Source organism: Thunnus maccoyii, chromosome 19 (assembly GCF_910596095.1).
Source record: "Thunnus maccoyii chromosome 19, fThuMac1.1, whole genome shotgun sequence".
Classification (NCBI taxonomy): Eukaryota; Metazoa; Chordata; class Actinopteri; order Scombriformes; family Scombridae; genus Thunnus; species Thunnus maccoyii.
This window is the reverse complement of record NC_056551.1, coordinates 1,188,139-1,204,688: the sequence shown is the minus strand read 5'-3', so window position 1 is coordinate 1,204,688 and position 16,550 is coordinate 1,188,139. Positions and strand designations below refer to the sequence as shown.

The following is a 16,550-nucleotide window of genomic DNA, read 5'->3' as shown; positions in this document are numbered from 1 at the left end:
GAGGTGAGCGCGCTGTTCACTACACTCACGGTTACATGTTTCAGGTGAGAAACAGGGACTGTCAGTGTGATGTAAGCCAACTGAAGTTAAGCCACACAGCATAAGAGCAGAACATGGGAAACGCTGCCTTCAAAATAAAGGATAATTTGACAGGAGGATGTGGCGTACGCTGTACAAAAACATTTAATAATTTATTTTTTTAATTTAAATATATATTTTTGAACACCCCATCATCCAGGACGGGCAGGCATGCAAAATACGTCTTTTTCCTCATCCTGAGACAGAAGTTACACAACATAAGCATTTTATTTTGAAGGGAAGATGATTTCCTTTAAGACTTGTTTTCTTGGGGAAATTTGACATTGTGTCTCTGGAAGTGAAATCATGTGACTGTTGCTGTGGAGATGAGTGGGCGGGCGTGCTGAGGCGCTCTTCTCGTCTGTTTAAAACTCAGATAACAGAGTTAGTGTGTTCGGGCAGTTAGCAGTGAGGAGAGGCCCTCTGCTGTCAAACTTTTACTGAGCAAAAGTTCAGAAGAGAGTAAGTAGCAACAGAGTAAAAGGTGCAGTCTTTATGTTCTAAGGAAAACACTGTTTGATATGATGGATGACATCAAAAGGCAGATGAAGGATAAAGTTCAAACTTTATGGAAATATTGAAATTTAGGCTACTAAGTAAATTATACAAAATAATCTCCTCTGTTCTGACCAGCCTGTCACTGTGAATTGCACCATGGACGTCCAGTTCATTGGTTCAGTTTATAGAAAGCAGCATTTGCACTTTGCAATAGATGTGACACTAGGATAAAGCATTTTTAAACCTTATATATACTACTTGTAAACACTACTTTGTTAAAGAAAGAAAAAATACTCCAAAAAGCACATATAGTAGAAGGTTTCTAACTTACCTTCCGTGTCTGGAAAGCAGCGAGAGCCAGGAGAAACTCAGACTCACAATTACAAGCAAATCTCATGATTTGATATAGACCAAGGGACCTGTTCTGTCCTCTTTTGTTCTGTCTTACTAAAAGTAATGAGAGTGTATTTTTTAAAAGTGAATTCCCCACTGCTGAAGATGTTAATTCACACATTTAAAGAGAAACACACACCAGTGGTTCTTTGTGATTTTTTTACTATTCACTACAAAAAGAGAACAAATAGGTTCAATTTGGTTATTTTAAGCTGAAAGATGTAGCAAATAATGCAAAAGATATTCAAATAATCAGGATGTTCAAAACAGTGTTATGAATGTTGTAACCTATACTACAAATTACAAATACTGGATTATATACCCATGTATTTATTCACCAATGTATGCTTCAGTGTTACACATTTTTTAATGTTTTCACACCTTCCGGGTTACCATTCATTCAATGTATAAAAGACTTGACTGGCTTGAAATAAGTAATTCATCAAAAAAAACATCATGTCTGAAAATGGCTGAATATGGTCAGCAGAGATATCAAGTTCATGTGATTTGCAGCGAAAGAGCTAAAAAATGCCAAAACACTGGTTAAAATGATGTCCCTGTCCTTCTCTGCAATATATTGAAACAGTGAGATACATATATTCAGGTCAAGACAGCTTTTCTTTTGAGATTAAAAAAAAAGAGAGAGGAAACATCACACAAAGGGAAATATCATATAACAGGGAGACAAAAGTTTGACAGAACAAATCAAGTATGCAAACAAGACATAATCCACATAATAAAGTTATTTTGCTTGGTTGTGGTGTCACCGACTTTACAGTAAATGAAACATCCAGGGTGAGTCCACATGGTCTGCTTCCTTTTTATTCATATCAGTTGAAAATCTGACATTTATTTTATTCACATGATGAATTTCTCACAAGATTAAACTGTTGCAATTTACCACATCCATCAGGTCAACAGCACTGTCAACAGTCAGTCTTATCAACAGCGTGCCCAGCTCTGCAGGGCAGTGAGAGAAAAGCTGGCTCTGGCAAAGTGCATCACTCCACATGAGAATATAGTCAGTTGTAGAGTGACACACCTAGAAAATAATATAAAAACAAATAAATAAATAATGCAACATTTCAATAACTTGTGTTTAAAGGGTCAGTCCAGTGATTTAGTCTTTGTCTGCCAAAAAATTAGGCAACTCACAAGAGACAAATTTAAAAAAAGAATGGTCAAAATGAACAACAGAGGCAAAGATATCCTGGTTTTTAATCTCTGTTATGAGTCAAGCTTTAAAAATATGGATCCTACATTTCCCATAATACAGCTCCTTAGGATGTTTTGTTAGACCCTCTCTGCCTACCTATGACTTTTAAACTCCATGTCTGCTTTGTAACACAGGTTTTCTGTTATGAAAGTGAAGTCTCCAAGACCAAACTGAGATTATTATTATCACTATGAGTGATTTAGGAAATGACTGAAAACATTGTTGGTTTTGGTCTTTTCATGGGACTTGTCAACAATAAGAAACATATCAAGCCTGATCCTTGCAAGGATTCTTACTGTGGTGAGTCTGAATATGTTCAGTAGATATCATGGCATTGTGCGATTACTTGTGTACGAATTGGGGTTGCCAAAGACATGGGGACCATGAATATCTTCAGCAAAAATGGCTTTAATTTTCAAAATAGACATGTTGGCCAAATGGAATTTTTGACCTGACAATGGTACTAAAGGGGAGGTCAGGGGGTCACTAGTGTCACTGGGAAAAAGAGCCTTTAGGACCCATAAATGTCCATACAAAATGTCATGGAAATCTGTCCAGTTGATGAGAATTTTTACACAGGATGAGCAGACAGGGTGATTGTGTGGCGAAACTCAAACAACTGTCACATGACAGTCACATTGCATTAATTATGGCTGTTCAGGTTTGTTGACTCAATTTAATTTGTTTTCATGCATCTGTCTCCATCATGTGTGCACAGACACCGACTAGTATGCAAAATCTGAGTTCACTCACATAGGCCCAACCAGAGCGGTCATTCTAGGATGATTAGATCCAAAATACATCTTTAACTATTCCCTTATACTGAGCAGTTCCTCATTATGATCCTTCACATTAACATTCCAAACAGCCCACAAGGCTCCACTTACTTGTCACAAAGTGACACTTTGTATTTACTAAATAGCCTTGTCAAAGACTGGAGTACGTTACCTACCATTCAGGTTTGAATTCTTTGAAAACAAAGAAATGGCAAGGCCATTGGGAAATCACTGCATCTGAATTACTGTGGTTTACCAAGTCTGTGGAATTCCTGTGACCTAAACAAAATCCTTGCCCATTTTAATGATGAATGATGATTCACATGTATCTCTAGTTTAAATCCGTGAACAAGTATTAGAACCAGCACTGAGGGAATGATAAACTGGACCAGTGGACCTAATATGTGTCAGTTAGCTGCTGAACTGCTGAGCACTGAAGTGAGTCATGGCTTTGTTCCTCTGAGACACAAAGAAAAGCAGTCATACAAGAAGGACTGGCTCACTAGTTTGTTCACTTTTACTTCTTTATACAGCCACCCTGAAGCTCAGTTTACACTCCCCTCGTCTTATTTGTCGGTTTGTACATCCTTGATTCCTTTCCTGTGAGGACAGAGGAGTTCAGGCAACAGGCATTTAATAAAATAAGACATCCTTGCTTTGGAGCCGTCATTTTAAAGCAGCGTCAATTAAATGAGGTGTGGCACAATGTCATCATCTGTCCATTGTTTTGTTATAGCCTACCACCACATAACATGCTCATGATTGAGTGATATACAGTATATACTGTATATCACTCAATCATGAACTTTTGTGTCTAAGTGATTGGACTGGACCAATTTTTGAAACTGCAAAACAAGCTGCCATGTAATCCTTTGGGGCAATAGAGGAATATATTTATTAAACAACATAGGAGCAGGACACAGAAGTGTAGGCAGGCCAAGCTACATAGAACACAACTAAACCGAACAAAAATCCTACAAAGACTGAACAGAAACCCAGGACACAAAAACTGAACAAATGAAGAGATGAGGTGCAGGTAGAGAGATGGGCAGAGACGATCAGGAGAAGGGAGTGAGGTGATGAAACAGGGGAACAGACAGGGAGCCATTTGGCTGGAGGAAACACAGGGAGGATGACAGGGCTGACGAGGCTGATACAGGGCAGGTGTGTAGGTGGGCAAAGCAAGCACAGGAACACAGCAAAAAACACAAAGCCCAGAAAACACAAAATTCTTCATAATAAACCAACCTGGATAGAACCACGACAGAATACACATGAATACAACTCAAATACATAAGCAACGCTACAACCTCTCTTATCTGTAATAAACAGAAAACCAAAATAATCCTCTTAATGACTGAATATAAACTATGTGATGAATGAATAATGAAAACAAAGACAGACTACCTAATAAAGGCAACTTAAATAATATCATGCCAGATAGTCTTTTAAAAACACAACTCAAATCAGCCTTCTCCAACACAGTCCAGTCTTCCATAAAAGGGAGAAAAGGCTGAGGGCTCTGGTGGAACGGAGGAGAAAACTGAACAGCCTCAATAACCATAAAGAAGAACTGGAATTAAACAGACACACAGAGTGTTATTTGCTGTTTGCATATTGCAGATATATTTGCAAGTCCTACAGGACTCTTGCATGCCTGTACATGGGCTGTAAGTGTTGCATTTGTTTTGATGAGAAATAATTTTAAGTTATTAGGAGAGAAAACTATTTCATGATTCAAATCGAGACTGTCCTTCCAAGAAAACAACGATGGTTCCCTCCCCACTCAAAAATGTTTTTTTTTACTCATTTTTACTTTACCTTAAATCTGAGTGTAAGGTGTGTACCGAAGAGCAGGATTTGTGACATCACAACTAGTTTGGACCCAATTGTGGTCCAGTATGCAACCTACACAAGTGTGATGTGGAAACTTGAAGCCTACAATGCACAAACTCCGAGAATGGACTTTACAGTGAAGTAGGAAACATCTTGTGTCCAGCAGGAAAACTTTTCAATGAAAAATATTTTCATATATGAGTTGATATTATTTTAAACAAGGTAATTTAACTCTTTGTGAAACAACATATCTGACACAAATGATTACTCCAAGCAGATTATTCGTCTTGTATTGTATAGTATAGTATATGTCTTAAGACATGTCTGAAGGGGTGATGTCTCCCTGAACCTGACCAAGTGGTTTTTGTGTCCAAACCTAACTGGACCCTAACCACAGGGTTGTCAAATGATAAAGCATATTTATTTTTCAGCAGTTTTAGAAGGCACACACAGTGATGTTATCCTGCTGATAGGGGCATCAGATCAGAAAAACACTTTATACTGGAGTACATGGACCAACAATGTATTTTGTTGTTCAAATTGCAGCATGCATGTCGCAAATTTGGTGAGACGACCCCAGAAATGTTAAGATGTTTTGCCATTCAGTGATTCTGATCAAGTGTACATAGTGTGCAAATATGTACAGTGTACGTAATGTGCACAATACAGGAAATAGTGGGGTTCAAGGCAGTTTGTTTGTTTGTTTTTTGTTTCTTATTACTGTGTGGGTTGGTCTCAGTCTCAATGTGTCTGCTATGCTTGATGATGTCATACTGGAGGGGTCTTTATTTATAAGAGATACAGCCTGTAGAATAAAGCTGTGGAGGTGGCAGGTAGTCTCAGTCCTTAGGGCTCAACAGTAACTCTCAGTCTACATTGAGAGTATGTAACTCTCACCTTTACATTTGAGTACAATTTTTGCATTTAAGACATCTCTGATTAGCATTTACACTGAAGCTTTTGGATGAAGATATTATAGATATGGATCTGTAATATACCCAAGTAATCAACTTCATTCTGCTCTGTCTTCTCTTCTACATTCTGGCCTTCTCTTCCTTGCTTCAGAGTGACTTCCTGGTGGTAGACAAGTGTTGGTGGGGGAGAGGAAACACGCATGGGAACATATATGAACTCAGAGAGAAGAGAACATGTAAACTCAACACAGACAGAACCAGGACTGAAACCCACAGTGCTCTAAGAATCTTGTATGTTGAGAAACACTATCCTCAGAGGCATGTGTTGACGTTCAACATTTAGATAAATGAATGTTTCAAATTCCTTTAGTGTGAATATGAATGCATTGCGAAACTAACTGCCATGAATGTAGTAAGTTCTAAGAGCTTGTGCTATAGCTCCACCCTCTGTAAAACTGAGGAGCTACAAAAACATTACAACTGGACTCCACAGCACTTTTGATGAACAGTTGAGGCAGCAGCAGGAAGCAGGCAAAGGAACAAATTAGGCGATCATGCATTTTTATAACAAACTTCAATAAAAAAAATAATAGTATTAGTGGTTTTCATGTGGAAATTAATTACTTTTTTTTTTTTTTTTTTTTTTTTTTACATCAGGACAAAATCTCAAAGGGGACGTGAACACATTGGGCTTTTATAGTAAGTGCACTGGCTGGGATGGAACAATAGCTTTTACTGAAGAAAATGTGTGTGTACTCGCTTGAGCTCAAATAGAGTGCAATGCATATCAGAGAGCTTGTTGTTTAAGGCAGTTAAAAAGAAAAGTAGGAGAACTCAGTCAGGCCACTCTACATGTTCATGCTGCAGCTGGATAGTGTGGGGGTAAGATCACCTCTTGGGGAGTGGAGGACTTGGACAAGTCTTAGACAAGAATCTAAGCATAGAGGATGTTTTATAATGTAGAGATCATAAAGCCACCTGAGGTAAATTTGTTATTTGTGATATTGGGCTATATAAAAAAAATTACTTGACACAGCCACAGTAAAGTTTTAACAAGGAACTTTCGTTCTCCTGTGTGCTTGTTAGATTTGCCCATTTCACCCACTACAGCACTGGGGAGCAATGTCTACTCCTGCACAGACAAGAGCATGGCTTGCACGAGTATGTACACTAAGGGTTCTTCTCAATACCCAGGCTTGCGTTATTTGCAAGTAGTCAAGTGGCTACTTGTGTGACACATTTCCGGTTACTGTCACAGTGCCCATCAGGACCTCAAGAGTGTGGAGGTTCATCAGAGCTGGGACACTCTTGATTAATAAAGACCTCTTGTCACTAACGCAAATACAAATACTGTACATGACCCAATTGAGCTCAGATGATTTGTTGAATTAAGAGTTAGATCAACCAAACAGTATTACAGTTACAGTGTGATGACAGTAAAAAACTCATATTCAGGAGCTCAAAGGAGAAGCACATAGCTTCAAGGTAGGCTACATAAAACCACCACCGCCTGCAGCCAGTCCAGGGCTGGTCCATCCTCCTGTTGTGTTCAATCCAGTCTCATAGGATTTACTCCAGTGAGGCCTCTTGACAAAAACAGTGCACTACAGCACCAGTACAACAGGAAACTAGATCACAAACACATTCTATTCACTTCCCTCGTTTGTCTCCTGCAGCTCTGCTTGAGTCTCTGGTGGGGCCTCCACTTCTGCCCAGCCTTATTGTTATTAACAGATAAATGTAAGAGTCCTACTTAATAAGTATTTTATTGGCTGCTACCTAAAAAAGGTAGTCATTATTTAAAAAAAGAGAAATGAACAGTCACAATAACATGAGTGTATGAATGTATATATGTATGAGGTATATAATATAGCAAATGGACTATTCTGGTTTCATTGGTTTTTGATTTATAGGGAAAATTGCAAAAAGTGTTACAACTGTCCCTGGTCTCCCCTACTGTCAACTGCAGTCTTGAACGGAATGTCCCAAATGTCCTCTTTGTAATATTGCAGTGTGAATATAAAATAACCAAAATATCCGCCTAAAGTCATATGGGGGACGTTATTATATGACCAACTTAGACCCATATGCGAACTGATGAAGTTGTCATCAAAATGTTCTCATACGAGCAACAGGTGACCATATGGGAATATCTGTTTATGCCCCAAATGTCCTCTTTGTAATGTTGCACTGTGACCATAAAATAACTGAAATGGAACTTCGCCCGAAAGTCTTATAGGGAACTTTGAACTACAGCACTTTCATAACCAAAAAGGACGTTTTAGGAACGTCCCCAATGATCTGTAAAAATTTGGGGCGTTTGTCACCTTTCCCTAAAAGAGAACTTTTAGGGAACATTACGCAAGGTCCCAAGAACGTCCTCCTACATGGGCTGTTATTTCTCTGTACAACGTTAAATGAGTTTTCCATACATTTATTTTTCTGTCAACCATTTACAGCTTTTTATCAAAATTTTCTTTTGTACTATCTTCCATGTTTCTTAGGATATGTATACCTAAAATATCTATGGGGCCATTTATCCATTTTATAGGTAAATTGCAACACAGCTCAAAATTTGTCCCTTTCAGTGATCCAATTCGTAATCATAGTGAGATTTTAGCCCGGAAATAACAGAAAAAATATTCAGTTCCTCAACTAATGCAGAGAGAGTAGCAACATTTGGTTGAATATGAAAATTAACATAATCTGCATACATTTACATTTTTTATTCTAAACCATTTATTTTAATACCTTCTATTTTATTATTGATTCCATTTTTTTCGGCCATAATTTCTATTGCTATGATAAATAGATCTGCGGAGAGTTCAGTGTTGTATTGGATTGCATTACACGGAAATGCGTATATTACTTTGTCCTCCCCATTTACAATATGTAAAAGACTGTGGACAAAACATGCTGTGATTGGCCAGGAGAAACCAGTGGACAGATGCATTTCTTTTATGGTGTGCCCTGAAGTGAGACTCATAGGCAAGGCGTTCCCTCAGACCATGTCCACCCCAACAAGAGCTACCAATCAAAGTCTTTAAGCTAGGCGCTCAACCATGGCTGTATTACAGAACAACAGGAAGAAATTGTTACGGAGCGTAAAGAAGGTCTGCCTGTAAGCCACAGCTCAGGGCGGAAAACTCTCTCACGCGCCAGACAGCTGAACCGAACAGCACCCATTTAGCTCAGAGCGGAAGTTCGCGGAGTGTCATGATAGCAGAGTTTGACACATAGTTACATGAGTTCGAGGAGAGACCGCTTCTTAATATCATTCTTTGCCGCTCAACCTGGCGCCACGGCGGAGTCAGGCCGTCGACTGAAGGTAAGTCAGTGGAGTGTGAAGGAAGTAGTGGGAAAGGTGTGGCACATTAGGCCTCCTGTAACTTCCCCTGCATGCTGGCATCATAACAAGGAGGAAATATTGTTTACTGTACGCATGAGTTAGCTCCGTTGTTTGTGTGGAAACATGACGTGAAGTTAGTCAGAACTACAGCTACCACTAGCTGACATAACTAAGGACAAAACTCTCCAACTCCATGCTTATTAATCAGTAACGTTACATTCCTCAGCAGTGCCAGGCTAGATAATCACACTGACTGACTTATGGCAGCACATGGGCTTGTCATTATGGGGACATTGAAATCCGTGCAATACGTCGGCGTTTATACTGGCCTCAAAACATTCGTTTCATAAGTTTCATAATCTAGTTCGTTTGGAATTGTTACAATTTTCTGGGAGACAGTTACTTTACATGAGATATGATTCAAATATGATGAGAAAATTGTATGAAAAGCTTAGAATATTAGATGAAATGTTAGTTGTGAATAGACCTTTTTAACAGCAGACATTTTGGCCGCAGGGAAAGCAGATGTCACTAATAACATTAAAGATGGCTCCCAGTTATGTATACATGACAGTGTGACAGTGAGCCTCACAATGCATCAATACCAGGAAACTACAACTCAAGCAGCTAAATGGAATTCACCCATTATTCATTTTATTCTTTACACTTGTGTTTTTTCCTACTCTCACATGTCAAAATGTCTGCCGTGAAGAAGACCTGTTAGCCTTCACTTGACATTAAAGATATGACACTAGACAATCAATACTTTTATATGACTTATTGATCAGATGACTGTGTATAATGTGAAGGGTGGTCACTTGAAGCAACCGAACCACACAGAATAATAATCAACTCTGCAGTTTTCTTCAGCTTTTTTAGCATCTCAGCTAATTGTTTTGTTTTTACAGCCCACAACTTCACTGTTTGGTTGAGTCTCAGCGTTCTCATCCAGCAGTAGCAGGCAGATATTTTTTCAGTGACTGATTAACCCACTGTACACTACCTGCTCAGCACCAAATAGCAGAAAACACAGTTACACCCCATTCAGAACAACACAGTGACGTGTTGGGGGGTATGTATCTGTATGAGTGTCAGCTGACCCTCAACCAGGGTTTAGACGCAGCCTGGTTTTGAAGACCTGGTGTTACTACCTGGAATAGAAATACATTCAGTGATATCGATGTTTAATTTGTCAAGAGAATAAACACAGAGAGTGAAATGAAACTACACAGCAGACTGTAGTCTCTGCTAACAGTGAGAAGCAGGGTGATGGCTGCAAACATGCGGGTGGGAACATGCGTTGTGTATGCCCACATCATACGAACATCTGCTGTCTGAAGGTGATATCAGACAGTAGCTGGTGGACATAGTGGAGCATTTAGCAGCTAAAGAGACAGATATTTTTCTCAGGAGTTGGTGGAGACCAAAACCAGAGCTAAACGAGAGTCAATATTGGACTTACACTCATCGGTAATGGTCATGTTAAGCGTGAAAGTTCATCCAAAGGTTAAGGTCGTGGGAGTTTTCAACTTCCTCTCACAGTCTTCATCAGAGAACGGAGTTTTCTCCTAAACAGGCGATTTTTGCCGAGCACACTAGACAATTCAACTCGATAAGGTTAAAAAAAAAAAAGGTTTGATTGGTCAAGAAACATGAAAAGTCAGATGATCGAAGCGTGGGAAAGAAATCATCAGATTGACAAAATTTCTTTGGAAAAGAAAGGAAAAGCATTTGGTAATAACAAGCCATGTGTCACAGTTGATTTCCTGTGCTCATTTTCGGTTGTGTTTCCAAATAAATGTGTTTCTGTAGAAACTTGGCTAGTTGTCAACCTCTCTGACTCAAGCGATCTGCCAGACCACTCATGTTTCTTGACCAGTTGGACTTATTTTCAGCAATGTCACCAGGGTCCTACATCTCTGCAGTTATTTGGTGAGTAAAATCTTATGTTCAATATGAGAGGATTTTCACATATCACTCATATGTGATGTAGGAGCTTAGGAGACTGAAGACAGATAGTATTAACATTCTGAAATACAGGACCAAATTCTCTCAATGTGACTGCTGAATACACAGATATCACATTGGTATCTAATGCGTAAATCTCTAATTCTGTATTGTTCGTGCATAATGGGGCTGAATCACCTTTCCTGTTCTGTAGATGGGAGACGCCCAGTAAGCCTGTTGATCTGTGCCAGCGCTCTTCTCTCTTCCACCACCATCATGATGACCGGTCGCTGCACTTTGTTGCCAGAAGTTTTGCCAAATGCCCATGTAAGATTCCAGCCCGAGCCTGACTCCGAGTCCATGTGTGGCTTCTCTGAAGAACCGCCTCTTCCAGGAAAAACCATGGAGGGGTGCAGCGTGTCAGCCGGCGAGCAGCTTCAGTATTACACACAGGTGTCTACCAAGCTGGACGCTCAACTGATGCCTGCGGCGTTGGACACGTACAGCAAACAGTGGTAGGTCATGTATTCATTCTAGTTTTTCATATTTAGATAGATCAGATATATGCAAAACAGTAGTTGTAGTGACCATTTACTCTACTTAAAAGCCTACTGCTGCTACTGTGATATGTTTGTAGTGATTCCCAGGAAACGGCCAGTTTGTTGATGAGAAATAGTTCAGATTTATTACACAGATCATTTCAGCGCACCGCTTGCTGAGAAAGTATGTCCGTCGTTGGTGTGTTGGGAACAAACAAAGGCTGGAGTTTAAGCACAGTCATTAATCTTAAATGTCTACTCCTTCCCCTTACTCGTGTCTTCTCCTCATGTCTTAGTCGCTCCTACGTAAGACACGAAAGCGAGATGCAGAAAAAGATGTGAGCGGAGAGGAATTTGAGGAAACATGTTTTTTTGAGAAATAGACGTCTGAGGTGACTTCACTTTCTGATGATGACGTCTGTACAGCTGAATCACCGCTGGCTCAGCTTTCAGCCTGTGAATGTTAACATCTTTTTAATGATGCCTTGGAATTTGTATTTGTTGATAATGTGATGATTTGGTAAAATAATAAGAGCACACAGTTATCACTGCTAACACAGCGCTGTAGTGATGTCCTCTAACATGACAGAAGAATGTGTCTCTTCAAATAAACAGTCTGACAAGCATCCGCACATTATAACATGAACAGATCTGTCAAACCACAGTTGGCTCAATACACATGAGACACTTCTAATGTGTAAGAATACACCCAAAACACAAAGAAGATATGTTTCTACTGCTCTTCTCCTTGAGCAGCATCCATGATCCAGGTTTAAAAATGGGGAAAATGAAAACAAGTCATCTTTCTAATGAATGATGAAAGTTGATTTTTATGCTTCATTATTAATCAGACATACAGTGAAGACAAATAAGCTCAAGCCTCCTCGCTCCTCTGAATAGCAGTAAAAGGTAATTGAGATGTCCTGCGTGATGGCAGATGGAATGATTTCCGGATCAACCTAGAGGAGTGAAGGAGCGAGGAGACATGGAAATAAGGTCATGAGAAAAACACCCACTGGGTGCTTTCCACTCTGCTAATTTATACCTCCCGCCATCCTCGCTCCTCTGTCCTCCAGCTGTGAGCTGCGACCTGGAAATAGTTCTCCCTCTGCTATCATCGAGGACGTTCCTATCCCTTCAGTGCCTCAGAGGAGAGAGAGGAAGAAACAGGACTTTAATGTATTTGGTGGATGATACACAAGAGCAATTAAGAGGGGAATAATAATAATTTAATATCTGCCTGAGCCTGAAAAGGACATCAAACTTTCACAAACTAGTAAGTAGGCAGTATTTTATTTAAATATAGCTGTTTTGTTTATTGCTCCTTTACGTTGGTTCTGTTCTTTCAATAATGAAGGGATTTAAATGGTCTTACTCTGTGACAGTCAGACACTGCCATAGATCTATAATCAAATAATAAAACATTAGAGCAGTCATTAGCTGTTTCCATTTTAAATTGTTTCTTCATAATTTCCCTAATTCCATAATTGAATAAAGTTCCTCCGTCCTCACATCTCTTCCTCATACCTCTCTCTCTCCATCCTCAAGACGCAACGAGAAGACGTGTCCCCCCTCGTCTTCCTTCGCTCATGTCTCTCCCTCGCATTTTAGCTGCTCCCAGCGAGGACGTGAGAGAGAGATGAACTGAATTCATCAAACATGACGTCCTCGCTCATTCGTCCTTTTCAGGCTCAGGATGATTTTATAGGAGACACGCAGCTGTGCGGTGTAGCTGTCCAACAGAGGATAACACCTGTAGCTCCTCTCTCCTTGACTCCTCAAGACTCCTCAAGGTGCATTTAACCAGCCGGAGGATGGAGGAGCCAGGACGGGAGGAAGCATAAATTAGCAGAATGGAATGTCTCTATCATAAATCAGCAACACTTAAATCTGATTAACCTTGACCTCCTTATGTACAACTCATATCAGTTATCACAAAAAAGTGAAGCTGCACCTGGTGGTCAGAGGTGTAAACACAAATGACACAAAAATATACATAGAACTGAAATTGGCTCCAAAAATAGTTCTTTTTTTTAAAAATTTTAGTAACATCCTGCTTACAAGTGTCTGCTGCATAAAATCATTCAACTGTAATAGCAGTCTGCAGAATGCACAGCAGTATCGTACAGTATGCCAGAGGCGTCACACACCAAGGCGACAGAACCGTCAACCTTAGGAAAGAGTAGCTAACACTACAGCACACTGACTCCAACTCCTCCAGCTGAAGGCCATAGACATGTGCCCATACAGAGTATTTGAAAACACCAAATTCAGAAGAATGGCACTGACTCACCAACTTACCCAGAAAATAATCACTGTTTATTTCAGTTAAATCCGGCTGGAAAAATAGTTAAATTAACTAAAAGAATGAACAAAACAGTACTTAGTACTGAGTGCTTGAGTAACAGCGGTTATTATTGTGCAATTATGTGAATCACTTTTCCCCAGTTGCTAAACCTCCAGATGAAAATACGTCAAACGTGCATTTTCATTTTCATTGAATGTATATAATCTATATATGCCATACATGATATATTCACACAGTATTTGAAGCATAACAGACCAGTTCCATCTCCTCCTCAGTGCTCTGCCAGAGAGCCCCATGTGTCGGATCTGCCATGACAGCGGGGCCCAGGAGGAACTGCTGTCCCCCTGTGAATGTTCTGGGACCCTTGCCACCATCCACTGCAGCTGTCTGGAACACTGGCTGTCTGCCTCAGGAACCAGTCACTGTGAGCTCTGCCACTACCAGTTCACCGTGCAGAGGAAGTCCAGGCCGCTGCTCGAGGTACAGGATTAAGAAAGATCCAGTTCACTGAGTCGTTGCTTCACATTTTTGGTCTATAACTGACTGTGCTTTGATTCTTGCCGGTGGTTTAGTGGCTGCAGAACCCAGGTCTTCGTCAGGAGAAGCGCACCCTGTTTGGTGACATGGTGTGTTTCTTGCTCATCACACCTCTGGCCACCATCTCTGGCTGGCTCTGCCTTCGCGGTGCCATCGATCACCTTCACTACTCCAGCCGGCTGGAGGCCGTGGGGCTCATCACACTCACTATTGCCCTCTTCACCATCTACCTCTTCTGGACCCTGGTTAGTATGCTGAGGCGTGGGGCTGTAGATGTTATGCAATATTAACCACACATAAGCCATACTACTCATGAAGAGAGTTTGACATCATCCACTTTGATCTGAATCCTTTGACATGTCCTACAGAGCAGTGCATGTCAGTGTCTCCTCTTGTTAATAACATTTTCAGCCAGTTTGAAAGCCATGCTCCTGTACTGGATGCAAGTCAGGAGTCTGCTGGATCACATGTTTGGACATTCTGCTAGTATTACAAACTGAAGTAAACCTTGTTTTTGGTTGCTGCCACTTGAAATGTTGAAGCTACAGTAATGGTATCTTGTAACAATTTCTTCTGGATGCCCCCACTGGGGTTGTAGCAGGTCTCCACTGAAAATGACCGACATCTCGCAGAAATAGTTGCATTATTTCCTGTTAAACGCCCACATCTTTCAAACCACAAAATTCCAGTTCCTAACTCTGGTTTTCTGTTATGAAGCTGAGATAACACTGGTGACTTCACTGTGACATCATCAATTGCACTTCTTTCTTTCTTTCATTTTCTCAGACTTGACAAACTTCCTTCCTCACAGGCTAAGAAGTACTAACCACAACATGTAAAAATAGGTGGTGTGACCTTTTTTAAAATGTCCATCGCATAGTGAAAATGCAATTTTTAGGTGGAATCCTGACATCCGTCCTGTCCTCCCCAGGTGTCTCTCAGGTATCACTGTCGACTGTACAACGAGTGGCGACAGTCCAATCAGAGAGTGGTTCTCCTGCTCCCCAGGTTGCATAGTGAGCCGTCAGCGCTGCACTCCTTCCAAGGCTCCCAACGAGGGAAGCAGCCGTCCAAAGAGTCAATAGTCTGAGCACAGAGCCTTCTCCAAGGCTCTCATTAGGATACGGACACTGTTCATCCTCTGCTCCCTTTGCACTTTCAAGTACTCATCTGAGACCTACTAGAGCTGATGTCACATGTGTGAATGGACTGGTAAGATGGTCCAAGCAGTCAATGAGCACTGTGAGCTGATGAAGCAGCCATCTTGGCTCCTGATGAGGGGGAGGGACTGCAGGGTGTTCGTCGACCAAATGACAGAGAGATAAACACTGTGATTGTAATGTGCAGTAACAGCACCACGCCTTTGATTAAATTAAGCCCAAGTGAGACATGTTTGCACCGTTATGAAGATATTATGGCTATAGCGTTACTTCAAAGAACAGGACAGTTTGACATTTAGAGAAATCTCGTTTATCACATGAGAAGTTTCCCAAAATATCAGACTGTTCCTATAAAATTGACTGTTCTGTAAGCACTTACTTCAATAGAAATAAGCAAGCTGTGGATGTCTTTATATTTCAGCAGCATAAACGAAGACACATGGACGTAAACAGATGAAAGATGTTTGATGTCATGTCGAGCACAGCCTTAAAGTCCTCTCCTGGTACATTAAAAGTGTATTAATATGTCAGTGGGCAATTTTTGGCACTTCTGATTGATAGAGACACATTTAAACCAAAGGTTATTTTTTGTATTTGAAACGTTTTGTTGTTCGTTCTGTTTTATGTGTGTTTTGATTGAAAATAAAATACAATGTTCAATACATGAGTTGGTGAGGGTAATTTATGGATTTTATGTGGCTCAGATTTATGTGAAATAAGTGAATACATTAGCTTGCGATCACAGAACTGATTTTCCAAATACAACAGAGTCTGGCAGGTATCAAGTAGGAAAAAAATCTCATTAGTAACTGTTGCAGATAAATTAAAGACACATGTCATACTATGTTTGACATTTTAACATATTTTTAAGTTATGTCAAAGGCAATAATGTTTAACGCACAAAATCCAAAGTATACCTGCTTATCTTGTACTATGTACTATTCAAAGGTGTGAAAGTTTTTCTTTTGTCCTGGAAACTATACAGGTGCAATAATACAT

At 40.1% G+C, this 16,550-nt stretch overlaps 1 protein-coding gene across 1 annotated transcript; it reads left to right on the top strand.

The window, feature by feature from the left end:
• Nucleotides 1–8,956: 8,956 nt before the first annotated feature.
• LOC121885410 (E3 ubiquitin-protein ligase MARCHF3-like) lies at nt 8,957–16,203 on the top strand. Its single transcript, XM_042394823.1, has 6 exons — nt 8,957–9,039; nt 10,873–10,992; nt 11,222–11,522; nt 14,130–14,334; nt 14,427–14,636; nt 15,323–16,203. The coding sequence occupies exons 3-6, from the start codon at nt 11,284–11,286 to the stop codon at nt 15,479–15,481; spliced, it is 813 nt and encodes a 270-aa protein (XP_042250757.1). The 5' UTR covers nt 8,957–9,039; nt 10,873–10,992; nt 11,222–11,283; the 3' UTR covers nt 15,482–16,203.
• The last annotated feature ends 347 nt before the right edge of the window (nt 16,204–16,550 follow it).

What these genes read in the sequence shown, in the direction of transcription:
- LOC121885410 (XM_042394823.1), top strand. Translation starts at nt 11,284, where the DNA reads ATGATGACCGGTCGCTGCACTTTGTTGCCAGAAGTTTTGCCAAATGCC. An exon ending in GACACGTACAGCAAACAGTG is followed by an intron (nt 11,523 to 14,129) that starts GTAGGTCATGTA and finishes TCTCCTCCTCAG; the next exon opens with TGCTCTGCCAGAGAGCCCCA. An exon ending in TCTACCTCTTCTGGACCCTG is followed by an intron (nt 14,637 to 15,322) that starts GTTAGTATGCTG and finishes TGTCCTCCCCAG; the next exon opens with GTGTCTCTCAGGTATCACTG.